The sequence below is a fragment of the Hypanus sabinus genome, unplaced genomic scaffold (assembly GCF_030144855.1).
Source record: "Hypanus sabinus isolate sHypSab1 unplaced genomic scaffold, sHypSab1.hap1 scaffold_511, whole genome shotgun sequence".
Taxonomy (NCBI): Eukaryota; Metazoa; Chordata; class Chondrichthyes; order Myliobatiformes; family Dasyatidae; genus Hypanus; species Hypanus sabinus.
In genome coordinates, this window is record NW_026781375.1 from 11,648 (window position 1) to 23,941 (window position 12,294).

General features: G+C 52.6%; 1 protein-coding gene across 1 annotated transcript in view; it reads left to right on the forward strand.

The window, feature by feature from the left end:
- Positions 1-921: 921 nt before the first annotated feature.
- The window catches only part of LOC132389239 (calcium-activated potassium channel subunit alpha-1-like), a 237,099-nt gene continuing 225,726 nt past the window's right edge, over positions 922-12,294 (forward strand). The window contains exon 1 of the mRNA XM_059961733.1: positions 922-994. Coding sequence (XP_059817716.1) covers positions 922-994 — 73 coding nt within the window. The remainder of the gene's footprint in view (positions 995-12,294) is intronic.

The window sequence follows — 12,294 nt, forward strand, 5'->3', positions numbered from 1 at the left end:
ATAACATAATAATAAGTAAATTATAAATACAATAGACTTGAAATCACATTGATAATAAGATAATAATATCCTACTAAACATCAACAAAAGAAAGTACCTTAATCAAGTCCACATGATTATATGAAAAAAAAACAAATAACCATTAAAAAAGAAAAAAAATATTAAAAAATATGTGAGAAAAAATATATTATAAAAAAAAATAAAACACTAAACTAAACTAACATAGGCAATAACAACAGTTTACAAGTATAAGATAGTGTCAAAGAACTCCGGAACTCCATACCTGAACATGAATAAGCAGAAAGGTCCGGAAAAGGCCAAATTAATTCATATGAAATGTCGAATAAACGGTCTCCAAGTTTCTTCAAATTTAATTGATGAGTCAAAAATAGTGCTTCTAATTTTTTCCAAACTCAGATAAGAAATAGTTTGAGAAAGCCACTGAAATGTAGTAGGAGGATTTACTTCTTTCCAATTTTGTAGTATAGACCTTCTGGCCATTAATGTTACAAAAGCAATCATTCGTCTGATTGAGGGGGAAAACTGATTGCCATCTTCATTTGGTATGCCAAAAATTGCAGTAATAAAATGAGGTTGTAAATCTATATTCCAAATTGAGGAAATAGTAGTAAATATATCCTTCCAATAATTATGTAAAGTGGGACATGACCAAAACATATGTATTGGTAAACGATATTACTCCTCTCTGCAACGGGGGGATATCTGAGGCCGAGCCTGACTCTATCGGTAAGCGATATTATTCCTCTCTGCAACGGGGTCGGGGGGTTCTGAGGCCGAGCCTGACTGCAACGGTAAGCGATATTACTCCTTTCTGCAACGGGGGGATTCCTGAGGCCGAGCCTGACTGCATCGTTAAGTGATATTACTGCTCTCTGCAACGGGAGATTCCAGAGGCCGAGCATGACTCTATCGGTAAGCGGTATTACTCCTCTCTGCAACGCGGGGATTCCTGAGGCTGAGCCTGACTATATCGGTAAGCGATACTATTCCTCTCTGCAACGGGGGGGGTTCCTGAGGCCGAGCCTGACTGTATCGGTAAGCGATATTATTCCTATCTGCAACGGGGTGGGGGGGTCCTGAGGCCGAGCCTGACTGCAACGGTAAGCGATATTACTCCTTTCTGCAACGGGGGGATTCCCGAGGCCTAGCCTGACTGTATCGGTAAGCGATATTACTCCTCTCTGCAACGGGGGGATTCCTAAGGCCGAACCTGACTCTATCGGAAGCGATATTACTCCACTCTGCAACGGGGGGATTCCTGAGGCCGAACGTGACTCTATCGGTAAGCAATATTACGCCTCTCTACAACGGGGGGATTCCTGAGGCCGAGCCTGACTCTATCGGTAAGCGATATTACTCCACTCTGCAATGGGGGGATTCCTGAGGCCGAACGTGACTCTATCGGTAAGCAATATTACGCCTCTCTACAACGGGGGGATTCCTGAGGCCGAGCCTGACTGTATCGGTAAGCGATATTACTCCTCTCTGCAATGGGGGGATTCCTGAGGCCGAACGTGACTCTATCGGTAAGCGATATTACTCCACTCTGCAATGGGGGGATTCCCGAGGCCGAACGTGACTCTATCGGTAAGCGATATTACTCCACTCTGCAATGCGGGGGGGGGCGATTCCTGAGGCCGAGCCTGACTGTATCGGTAAACGATATTATTCCTCTCTGCAACGGGGTGGGGGGGTCCTGAGGCCGAGCCTGACTGCAACGGTAAGCGATATTACTCCTTTCTGCAACGGGGGGATTCCTGAGGCCAAGCATGACTGTATCGGTAAACGATATTACTCCTCTCTGCAACTGGGGGTTTCCTGAGGCAGAGCCTGACACTATCGGTAAGCGATATTACTCCACTCTGCAATGGGGGGGGGGGTTCCTGAGGCGGAGCGTGACTCTATAGGGAAGCGATATTACTTCTCTCTGCAATGGAGGGGGTTTCCTGAGGCCGAGCCTGACTGTATTGGTAAGCGATATTATTTCTCTCTGCAACGGGGGGTCCTGAGGCCGAGACTGAATCTATCGGTAAGCGATATTACTCCTATCTGCAACGGGGGGATTCCTGAGACCGAGCCTGACTGTATCGGTAAGCCATATTACTCCTCTCTGCAACGGGGGGATTCCTGAGTCCAAGCATGACTGTATCGGTAAGCGATATTACTCCACTCTGCAATGGAGGGGTGGGGGTTCCTGAGGCCGAGCGTGACTGTATCGGTAAGTGATATTACTCCTCACTGCAATTGGGGGGGGTGGATTCCTGAGGCCGAGCCTGACTCTATCGGTATGCGATATTACTCCACTCTGCAATGGGGGGATTCCTGAGGCCGAACGTGACTGTATCGGTAAGCGATATTACTCCACTCTGCAATTGGGGGGGGTGGATTCCTGAGGCCGAGCCTGACTCTATCGGTATGCGATATTACTCCACTCTGCAATGGGGGGATTCCTGAGGCCGAACGTGACTGTATCGGTAAGCGATATTACTCCTCTCTGCAAGGGGGCGAATCCTGAGACCGAGCCTGACTGTATCGGTAAGGGATATTATTCCTCTCTGCAACGGGGGGTCCTGAGCCCGAGCCTGACTCTATCGGTAAGCGATATTACTCCACTCTGCAACGTGGTGGGGGGGTTCCTGAGGCCGAGCGTGACTCTATCGGGAAGCGATATTACTCCTCTCTGCAACGGGGGGATTCCCGAGGCCGAACTTGACTCTATCGGTAAGCGATATTACTCCTCTCTGTTACGGGGGGATTCCTGAGGCCGAACGTGACTGTATCGGTAAGCGATACTACTCCTCTCTGCAACGGGGGGATTCCCGAGACCGAGCCTGACTCTATCGGTAAGCAATATTATTCCTCTCTGCAACGGGGTGGGGGGGGGTCCTGAGGCTGAGCCTGACTGCAACGGTAAGAGATATGACTCCTCTCTGCAACGGGGGGATTCCTGAGGCTGAGCCTGACTATATCGGTAAGCGATATTACTCCTCTCTGCAACGGGGGGGGGGGGGGGTTCCAGAGGCCGAGCCAGACTGTATCGGTAAGCGATATTACTCCTCTCTGCAATGGGGGGATTCCAGAGACCGAACCTGACTCTATCGGTAAGCGATATTACTCCTCTCTGCAACGGGGGGATTCCTGAGTCCAAGCATGACTGTATCGGTAAACGATATTACTCCTCTCTGCAAGGGGGGGGATATCTGAGGCCGAGCCTGACTCTATCGGTAAGCAATATTATTCCTCTCTGCAACGGGGTGGGGGGGTCCTGAGGCTGAGCCTGACTGCAACGGTAAGAGATATTACTCCTCTCTGCAACGGGGGGATTCCCGAGGCCTAGCCTGACTGTATCGGTAAGTGATATTACTCCTCTCTGCAACGGGGGGGGAGGGGGTTCCTGAGGCCGAGCCTGACTGTATCGGTAAGTGATATTACTCCTCTCTGCAACGGGGGGATTCCTGAGTCCAAGCGTGACTGTATTGGTAAACGATATTACTCCTCTCTGCAACGGGGGGATATCTGAGGCCGAGCCTGACTCTATCGGTAAGCGATATTATTCCTCTCTGCAATGGAGGGGGTTTCCTGAGGCCGAGCCTGTCTGTATTGGTAAGCGATATTATTTCTCTCTGTAACGGGGGGTCCTGAGGCCGAGACTGAATCTATCGGTAAGCGATATTACTCCTCTCTGCAATGGGGGGATTCCTGAGGCCGAGCCTGACTGTATCGGTAAGCGATATTACTCCACTCTGCAATGGAGGGGTGGGGGTTCCTGAGGCCGAGCGTGACTGTATCGGTAAGTGATATTACTCCACTCTGCAATTGGGGGGGGTGGATTCCTGAGGCCGAGCCTGACTCTATCGGTAAGCGATATTACTCCTCTCTGCAAGGGGGCGAATCCTGAGGCCGAACGTGACTCTATCGGTAAGCGATATTACTCCTCTCTGTTACGGGGGGATTCCTGAGGCCGAGCCTGACTGTATCGGTAAGCGATATCACTCCTCTCTGCAACGGGGGGATTCCCGAGGCCGAACTTGACTCTATCGGTAAGCGATATTACTCCTCTCTGCAACGGGGTGGGGGGGTCCTGAGGCTGAGCCTGACTGCAACGGTAAGAGATATTACTCCTCTCTGCAACGGGGGGATTCCTGAGTCCAAGCATGACTGTATCGGTAAACGATATTACTCCTCTCTGCAAGGGGGGGGATATCTGAGGCCGAGCCTGACTCTATCGGTAAGCAATATTATTCCTCTCTGCAACGGGGTGGGGGGGTCCTGAGTCCAAGCATGACTGTATCGGGAAGCGATATTACTCCTCTCTGCAACGGGGGGATTCCTGTGGCCTCGCGTGACTCTACCGGGAAGCGATATTACTCTTCTCTGCAACGGGGGGATTCCTGTGGCCTCGCGTGACTCTACCGGGAAGCGATATTACTCTTCTCTGCAACGGGGGGATTCCTGAGTCCAAGCGTGACTGTATTGGTAAACGATATTACTCTTCTCTGCAACGGGGGGATTCCTGAGTCCAAGCCTGACTGTATCGGTAAGTGATATTACTCCTCTCTGCAACGGGGGGATATCTGAGGCCGAGCCTGACTCTATCGGTAAGCGATATTATTCCTCTCTGCAATGGAGGGGGTTTCCTGAGGCCGAGCCTGTCTGTATTGGTAAGCGATATTATTTCTCTCTGCAACGGGGGGTCCTGAGGCCGAGACTGAATCTATCGGTAAGCGATATTACTCCTATCTGCAACGGGGGGATTCCTGAGGCCGAGCCTGACTGTATCGGTAAGCGATATTACTCCACTCTGCAATGGAGGGGTGGGGGTTCCTGAGGCCGAGCGTGACTGTATCGGTAAGTGATATTACTCCTCACTGCAATGGGGGGATTACCGAAGCCGAACGTGACTGTATCGGTAAGTGATATTACTCCACTCTGCAATTGGGGGGGGTGGATTCCTGAGGCCGAGCCTGACTCTATCGGTAAGCGATATTACTCCACTCTGCAACGGGGGGATTCCCGAGGCCGAGCCTGACTCTATCGGTAAGCGATATTACTCCTCTCTGCAACGGGGGGATTCCCGAGGCCGAGCGTGACACTATCGGTAAGCGATATTACTCCTGTCTGCAACGGGGGGATTCTTGAGTCCAAGCATGACTGTATCGGTAAACGATATTACTCCTCTCTGCAAGGGGGGGGATATCTGAGGCCGAGCCTGACTCTATCGGTAAGCAATATTATTCCTCTCTGCAACGGGGTGGGGGGGTCCTGAGGCTGAGCCTGACTGCAACGGTAAGAGATATTACTCCTCTCTGCAACGGGGGGATTCCTGTGGCTGAGCCTGACTATATCGGTAAGCGATATTACTCCTCTCTGCAACGGGGGGATTCCCGAGGCCGAGCATGACTGTATCGGTAAGTGATATTACTCCTCTCTGCAACGGGGGGATTCCTGAGGCCGAGCATGACTGTATCGGTAAGTGATATTACTCCTCTCTGCAACGGGGGGATATCTGAGGCCGAGCCTGACTCTATCGGTAAGCGATATTACTCCACTCTGCAATGGGGGGGGGTGGGGTTCCTGAGGCCGAGCGTGACTCTATAGCGAAGCGATATTACTCCTCTCTGCAACGGGGGGATTCCCGAGGCCGAACGTGACTCTATCGATAAGCGATATTACTCCTCTCTGTTACGGGGGGATTCCCGAGGCCGAAAGTGACTCTATCGATAAGCGATATTACTCCACTCTGCAATGGGGGGATTCCCGAGGCCGAACGTGACTCTATCGGGAAGCGATATTACTCTTCTCTGCAATGGGGGCATTCCTGAGTCCGAGCGTGACACTATCGGTAAGCGATATTACTCCACTCTGCAATGGAGGGGTGGGGGTTCCTGAGGCCGAACGTGACTGTATCGGTAAGTGATATTACTCCTCTCTGCAACGGGGGGATTCCTGAGGCCGAGCCTGACTCTATCGGTAAGCGATATTACTCCACTCTGCAATGGGGGGATTCCTGAGGCCGAACGTGACTGTATCGGTAAGCGATATTACTCCTCTCTGCAACGTGGTGGGGGGGTTCCTGAGGCCGAGCGTGACTCTATCGGGAAGCGATATTACTCCTCTCTGCAACGTGGTGGGGGGGTTCCTGAGGCCGAGCCTGACTGTATCGGTAAGCGATATTACTCCTCTCTGCAACGTGGGTATTCCTGCGGCCGAGACTGACTCTATCGGTAAGCGATATTACTCCTCTCTGCAACGTGGGTATTCCTGCGGCCGAGACTGACTCTATCGGTAAGCGATATTACTCCTCTCTGCAACGTGGGTATTCCTGCGGCCGAGACTGACTGTATTGGTAAGCGATATTACTCCTCTCTGCAACGTGGGTATTCCTGCGGCCGAGCCTGACTGTATTGGTAAGCGATATTACTCCTCTCTGCAACGTGGGTATTCCTGCGGCCGAGACTGACTCTATCGGTAAGCGATATTACTCCTCTCTGTTACGGGGGGATTCCTGAGGCCGAGCCTGACTGTATCGGTAAACGATATTACTCCTCTCTGCAACGGGGGGATTACCGAGGCCGAACGTGACTGTATCGGTAAGTGATATTACTCCACTCTGCAATTGGGGGGGGTGGATTCCTGAGGCCGAGCCTGACTCTATCGGTAAGCGATATTACTCCACTCTGCAATGGGGGGATTCCTGAGGCCGAACGTGACTGTATCGGTAAGCGATATTACTCCACTCTGCAATGGGGGGATTCCCGAGGCTGAACGTGACTCTATCGGTAAGCGATATTACTCCTCTCTGCAACGGGGGGATTCCTGAGTCCAAGCGTGACTGTATTGGTAAACGATATTACTCCTCTCTGCAACGGGGGGATTACCGAGGCCGAACGTGACTGTATCGGTAAGTGATATTACTCCACTCTGCAATTGGGGGGGGTGGATTCCTGAGGCCGAGCCTGACTCTATCGGTAAGCGATATTACTCCACTCTGCAATGGGGGGATTCCTGAGGCCGAGCGTGACTCTATCGGGAAGCGATATTACTCCTCTCTGCAACGGGGGGATTCCCGAGGCCGAACTTGACTCTATCGGTAAGCGATATTACTCCTCTCTGCAACGTGGGTATTCCTGTGGCCGAGACTGACTCTATCGGTAAGCGATATTACTCCTCTCTGCAACGGGGTGGGGGGGTCCTGAGGCTGAGCCTGACTGCAACGGTAAGCGATGTTACTCCTCTCTACAACGGGGGGATTCCCGAGGCCGAACTTGACTCTATCGGTAAGAGATATTACTCCTCTCTGCAACGGGGGGATTCCTGAGTCCAAGCATGACTGTATCGGTAAACGATATTACTCCTCTCTGCAAGGGGGGGGATATCTGAGGCCGAGCCTGACTCTATCGGTAAGCAATATTATTCCTCTCTGCAACGGGGTGGGGGGGTCCTGAGGCTGAGCCTGACTGCAACGGTAAGCGATATTACTCCTCTCTGCAACGGGGGGATTCCTGAGTCCAAGCGTGACTGTATCTGTAAGCAATATTACTCCTCTCTGCAACGGGGGGATATCTGAGGCCGAGCCTGACTCTATCGGTAAGCGATATTACTCCACTCTGCAATGGGGGGGGTGGGTTTCCTGAGGCCGAGCGTGACTCTATAGCGAAGCGATATTACTCCTCTCTGGAACGGGGGGATTCCCGAGGCTGAACGTGACTCTATCGATAAGCGATATTACTCCTCTCTGTTACGGGGGGATTCCAGAGGCCGAACGTGACTCTATCGATAAGCAATATTACTCCTCTCTGCAATGGGGGGATTCCTGAGGCCGAGCCTGACTGTATCGGTAAGCGATATTACTCTTCTCTGCAATGGGGGGATTCCCGAGGCCGAACCTGACTCTATCGGTAAGCGATATTACTCCTCTCTGCAACGGGGGGATTCCTGAGTCCAAGCGTGACTGTATTGGTAAACGATATTACTCCTCTCTACAACGGGGGGATATCTGACGCCGACCCTGACTATATCTGTAAGCGATATTACTCCTCTCTGCAACGGCGGGGGGGGGGGGGATTCCTGAGGCCGAGCCTGACTGTATCGGTAAGTGATATTACACCTCTCTGCAACGGGGCGATTCCTGAGGCCGAGCGTGACTGTATCGGTAAGCGATATTACTCCTCTCTGCAACGGGGGGATTCCTGAGGACGAGCCTGACTGTATCGGTAAGTGATATTACACCTCTCTGCAACGGGGCGATTCCTGAGGCCGAGCGTGACTGTATCGGTAAGCGATATTACTCCTCTCTGCAACGGGGGGATATCTGAGGCCGAGCCTGACTGTATCAGTGAGGGATATTATTCCTCTCTGCAACGGGGTGTCCTCAGGCCGAGCGTGACTCTATTGGTAAGCGATATTACTCCACTCTGCAATGGGGGGATTCCCGAGGCCGAACGTGACTCTATCGGTAAGCGATATTACTCCTCTCTGCAACGGGGGGATTCCTGAGGCCGAGCCTGACTCTATCGGTAAGCGATATTACTCCTCTCTGTAACGGGGGGGGGGGGTGGGATTCCCGAGGTCGAGCCTGACTCTATCGGTAAGCGATATTACTCCTCTCTGCAACGGGGGGGATTCCTGAGACCAAGCCTGACTGTATCGGTAAGCGATATTATTCCTCTCTGCAATGGGGTGAGGGGGTCCTGAGGCCGAGCCTGACTGTATCAGTAAGCGATATTACTCCTCTCTGCAACGGGGGGGGGGGTTCCTGAGGCCGAGCCTGACTCTATCGGGAAGCGATATTACTCCTCTCTGCAACGGGGGGGGGGGGGGTTCCTGAGGCCGAGCCTGACTCTATCGGTAAGCGATATTACTCCTCTCTGCAACGGGGTGGGGGGGGGGGGGTCCTGAGGCTGACCCTGACTGCAACGGTAAGCGATATTACTCTACTCTGCAATGGAGGGGGTTTCCTGAGGCCAAGCCTGACTGTATTGGTAAGCGATATTATTTCTCTCTGCAACGGGGTGTCCTCAGGCCGAGCGTGACTCTATTGGTAAGCGATATAACTCCTCTCTGCAACGGGGGGATTCCTGAGGCCGAGCCTGACTGTATCGGTAAGTGATATTACTCCTCTCTGCAACGGGGGGATTCCTGAGGCCGAGCCTGACTGTATCGGTAAGCGATATTATTCCTCTCTGCAAGGGGGGGGATATCTGAGGCCGAGCCTGACTCTATCGGTAAGCAATATTATTCCTCTCTGCAACGGGGTGGGGGGGTCCTGAGGCTGAGCCTGACTGCAACGGTAAGAGATATTACTCCTCTCTGCAACGGGGGGATTCCTGAGGCCTAGCCTGACTGTATCGGTATGCGATATTACTCCTCTCTGCAACGGGGCGATTCCTGAGGCCTCGCGTGACTCTATCGGTAAGTGATATTACTCCTCTCTGCAACGGGGGGATTCCTGAGTCCAAGCGTGACTGTATTGGTAAACGATATTACTCCTCTCTGCAACGGGGGGATATCTGAGGCCGAGCCTGACTCTATCGGTAAGCAATATTATTCCTCTCTGCAACGGGGTGGGGGGGTCCTGAGGCCGAGCCTGACTGCAACGGTAAGCGATATTACTCCACTCTGTAATGGGGGGGGTGGGGTTCCTGAGGCCGAGCGTGACTCTATAGCGAAGCGATATTACTCCTCTCTGCAACGGGGGGATTCCCGAGGCCGAACGTGACTCTATCGATAAGCGATATTACTCCTCTCTGTTACGGGGGGATTCCCGAGGCCGAACGTGACTCTATCGATAAGCGATATTACTCCTCTCTGCAATGGGGGGATTCCTGAGGCCGAGCCTGACTGTATCGGTAAGCGATATTACTCCACTCTGCAATGGGGGGATTCCCGAGGCCGAACGTGACTCTATCGGGAAGCGATATTACTCTTCTCTGCAATGGGGGGATTCCTGAGACCGAGCCTGACTGTATCGGGAAGCGATATTACTCCTCTCTGCAACGTGGTGGGGGGGTCCTGAGGCCGAGCCTTACTGTATCGGTAAGCGATATTACTCCTCTCTGCAACGGGGGTATTCCTGCGGCCGAGCCTGACTGTATTGGTAAGCGATATTACTCCTCTCTGCAACGTGGGTATTCCTGCGGCCGAGACTGACTCTATCGGTAAGTGATATTACTCCTCTCTGCAACGGGGGGATTCCTGAGTCCAAGCGTGACTGTATTGGTAAACGATATTACTCCTCTCTGCAACGGGGGGATTACCGAGGCCGAACGTGACTGTATCGGTAAGTGATATTACTCCACTCTGCAATTGGGGGGGGTGGATTCCTGAGGCCGAGCCTGACTCTATCGGTAAGCGATATTACTCCACTCTGCAATGGGGGGATTCCTGAGGACGAGCCTGACTGTATCGGTAAGTGATATTACACCTCTCTGCAACGGGGCGATTCCTGAGGACGAGCCTGACTGTATCGGTAAGTGATATTACTCCTCTCTGCAACGGGGGGATTACCGAGGCCGAACGTGACTGTATCGGTAAGTGATATTACTCCACTCTGCAATTGGGGGGGGTGGATTCCTGAGGCCGAGCCTGACTCTATCGGTAAGCGATATTACTCCACTCTGCAATGGGGGGATTCCTGAGGACGAGCCTGACTCTATCGGTAAGCGATATTACTCCTCTCTGCAACGGGGGGATTCCTGAGGACGAGCCTGACTGTATCGGTAAGTGATATTACACCTCTCTGCAACGGGGCGATTCCTGAGGCCGAGCGTGACTGTATCGGTAAGCGATATTACACTTATCTGCAACGAGGGGATTCCTGAGGCCGAGCCTGACTGTATCGGTAAGCGATATTACTCCTTTCTGCAACGGGGGGATTCCTGAGGCCGAGCCTGACTGTATCGGTAAGCGATATTACTCCTTTCTGCAACGGGGGGATTCCTGAGGCCTCGCGTGACTCTATCGGTAAGTGATATTACTCCTCTCTGCAACGGGGGGATTCCTGAGTCCAAGCGTGACTGTATTGGTAAACGATATTACTCCTCTCTGCAACGGGGGGATATCTGAGGCCGAGCCTGACTCTATCGGTAAGCAATATTATTCCTCTCTGCAACGGGGTGGGGGGGTCCTGAGGCCGAGCCTGACTGCAACGGTAAGCAATATTACTCCTCTCTGCAACGGGGGGATATCTGAGGCCGAGCCTGACTCTATCGGTAAGCGATATTACTCCACTCTGTAATGGGGGGGGTGGGGTTCCTGAGGCCGAGCGTGACTCTATAGCGAAGCGATATTACTCCTCTCTGCAACGGGGGGATTCCCGAGGCCGAACGTGACTCTATCGATAAGCGATATTACTCCTCTCTGTTACGGGGGGATTCCCGAGGCCGAACGTGACTCTATCGATAAGCGATATTACTCCTCTCTGCAATGGGGGGATTCCTGAGGCCGAGCCTGACTGTATCGGTAAGCGATATTACTCCACTCTGCAATGGGGGGATTCCCGAGGCCGAACGTGACTCTATCGGGAAGCGATATTACTCTTCTCTGCAATGGGGGGATTCCTGAGACCGAGCCTGACTGTATCGGTAAGCGATATTACTCCTCTCTGCAACGTGGTGGGGGGGTCCTGAGGCCGAGCCTTACTGTATCGGTAAGCGATATTACTCCTCTCTGCAACGGGGGTATTCCTGCGGCCGAGACTGACTCTATCGGTAAGTGATATTACTCCTCTCTGCAACGGGGGGATTACCGAGGCCGAACGTGACTGTATCGGTAAGTGATATTACTCCACTCTGCAATTGGGGGGGGTGGATTCCTGAGGCCGAGCCTGACTCTATCGGTAAGCGATATTACTCCACTCTGCAATGGGGGGATTCCTGAGGACGAGCCTGACTGTATCGGTAAGCGATATTACTCCTCTCTGTTACGGGGGGATTCCTGAGGCCGAGCCTGACTCTATCGGTAAGTGATATTACTCCTCTCTGCAACGGGGGGGAGGGGGATTCCTGAGGCCGAGCGTGACTCTATCGGGAAGCGATATTACTCCTCTCTGCAACGGGGGGATTCCTGAGGCCGAACGTGACTGTATCGGTAAGCGATATTACTCCTCTCTGCAACGGGGGGATTCCTGAGTCCAAGCGTGACTGTATTGGTAAACGATATTACTCCTCTCTGCAACGGGGGGATATCTGAGGCCGAGCCTGACTCTATCGGTAAGCGATATTATTCCTCTCTGCAATGGGGTGGGGGGGGTCCTGAGGCCGAGCCTGACTGCAA